Source organism: Elephantulus edwardii, unplaced genomic scaffold (genome assembly GCF_000299155.1).
Source record: "Elephantulus edwardii isolate Elephantulus edwardi_28Jun2011 unplaced genomic scaffold, EleEdw1.0 scaffold00151, whole genome shotgun sequence".
In the NCBI taxonomy this organism is placed as follows: domain Eukaryota; kingdom Metazoa; phylum Chordata; class Mammalia; order Macroscelidea; family Macroscelididae; genus Elephantulus; species Elephantulus edwardii.
Window position 1 is genome coordinate 3,498,496 of NW_006399901.1, and position 1,536 is coordinate 3,500,031.

General features: G+C 43.8%; 1 protein-coding gene across 4 annotated transcripts in view; it reads left to right on the forward strand.

Annotated features, from left to right (window-relative positions):
- SLC5A1 (solute carrier family 5 (sodium/glucose cotransporter), member 1) overlaps positions 1 to 1,536 on the forward strand; it is a 102,066-nt gene that overhangs the window by 86,693 nt on the left and 13,837 nt on the right. For all 4 annotated transcript variants that reach the window (XM_006894816.1, XM_006894819.1, XM_006894817.1 and 1 more), the window contains exon 11: positions 428 to 578. In XM_006894816.1, coding sequence (XP_006894878.1) covers positions 428 to 578 — 151 coding nt within the window. The remainder of the gene's footprint in view (positions 1 to 427; positions 579 to 1,536) is intronic.

A 1,536-nucleotide genomic window follows, 5' to 3' on the forward strand; every position in this document is an offset into this window, starting at 1 on the left:
CCCTCCTTCCCCGGCAGAGCATCTGGTGGATTCGAACCGTGCACCTCTGGGATTGTAGTTGCAGCTTCTTGCCACTAGGCCACCAGAGCTCCCCAACTTTTGATTCTTAGTTTAATCTCTTTTTGCGATATTATGACTATGTTGGTTAGGAGTTCTCTACACATCCTGTGAGATGGACACTTGCACTTAGCATCATCATTTAGTTGCAAAAGTACTTACTTCATTTATATTTGTCTACAGTTCTTGGTTGGCTGCTGTGAGCTATGAAAATAATTTAAAGCTACAATCCATTCCATCCTCTCAAACTCTTACGGTTTTTTTTGGAGATAAGTTGCAGAACATGGCATGTTCTGAGAAGCTTTTAGAGATTCCCACTACAAAAGAGCAGAGGTGCTGTGTGTGCCACTCTGATTTCTGTTTTCCCCAGGACTGCGAGGCCTGATGCTGTCGGTCATGTTGGCCTCTCTCATGAGCTCCCTGACCTCCATCTTCAACAGCGCCAGCACCCTCTTCACCATGGACATCTACACCAAGATCCGGAAAAGGGCATCTGAGAAGGAACTCATGATTGCAGGAAGGTAAATGCTGCTTCCCTTGCCCTGTCCTAAAAGAAGTTTGAATGGTCAGGAAACCTTGGTAGTGCTATTCGTCAGCCTGCAGGAGCTTGGCAGGTGACTGGTATAACAAGAGTATCTTTAAGGTGGAGATCACCCAGTTGTCTCTCTAGAGTTAGAAGAGATATCAGAGGTCATCGAACCTAACCCCTAAGGTATTGACTGACAAAATGAAGTCCAGAGAAAGGTCTTGTTTAAGTTCATGGAACAAATAGTGGCAGAGTCAAGACTACACTCTGTTGGAGACTGAGTTCCTGTCCAGAAAATCTTTGATGCTGTCCCATACTCAGCTATCAGTCCTCTATATTAGCCTTATTTTTTTAATTTTTTTTTTGAGACCCAGACCCTACATCTCAACTCTTTGAGGTAGATGAGTTTCCCCTGAGTCTAAGGGGAAGGAAGAAAAGAATAGACCAGGCAACAGGCTACTTGGTGGCCAGGAGACGTCTACTCAGGCCACAGTCTGCTCTGCTTGGGTCTAGAGATCATGGCATCGAGATTATGTTGGAGCTTGACTTTCTGGGCATTTTGTGACTGCTTCCCTGGGGTTTCTCCCCAGACAAACTTTCAGTTACATGAAACAGTTCTACACTCAACTCTGAGGCCTGTAAGTGATCAGGGTTCAGGGTTCAGGGCTCAGAGCTCAGGGCTCAGGGCTCAGGGAAGGATAAGTGAGTACACCAGGCCATAGGCTACAAGCCAGGAGAATGACTTCTGAGAAAGGAAGAACCTGAGTTGAGTCTAAAATGATAGATAGGATTTGGTAACTGAGGGACAGTGCAAAAGGCATTCCAAAGGGAGAAATATGTAAGCACAATCCTGTATTGTAAAACTTAGCTTAAGGTGTTTTTTTTTGTCTTAAATTTGGGTAAGCATTGTTTCTTTTTTGTGTGTGTTTTAATTTTTTTATTTAAATAAAATT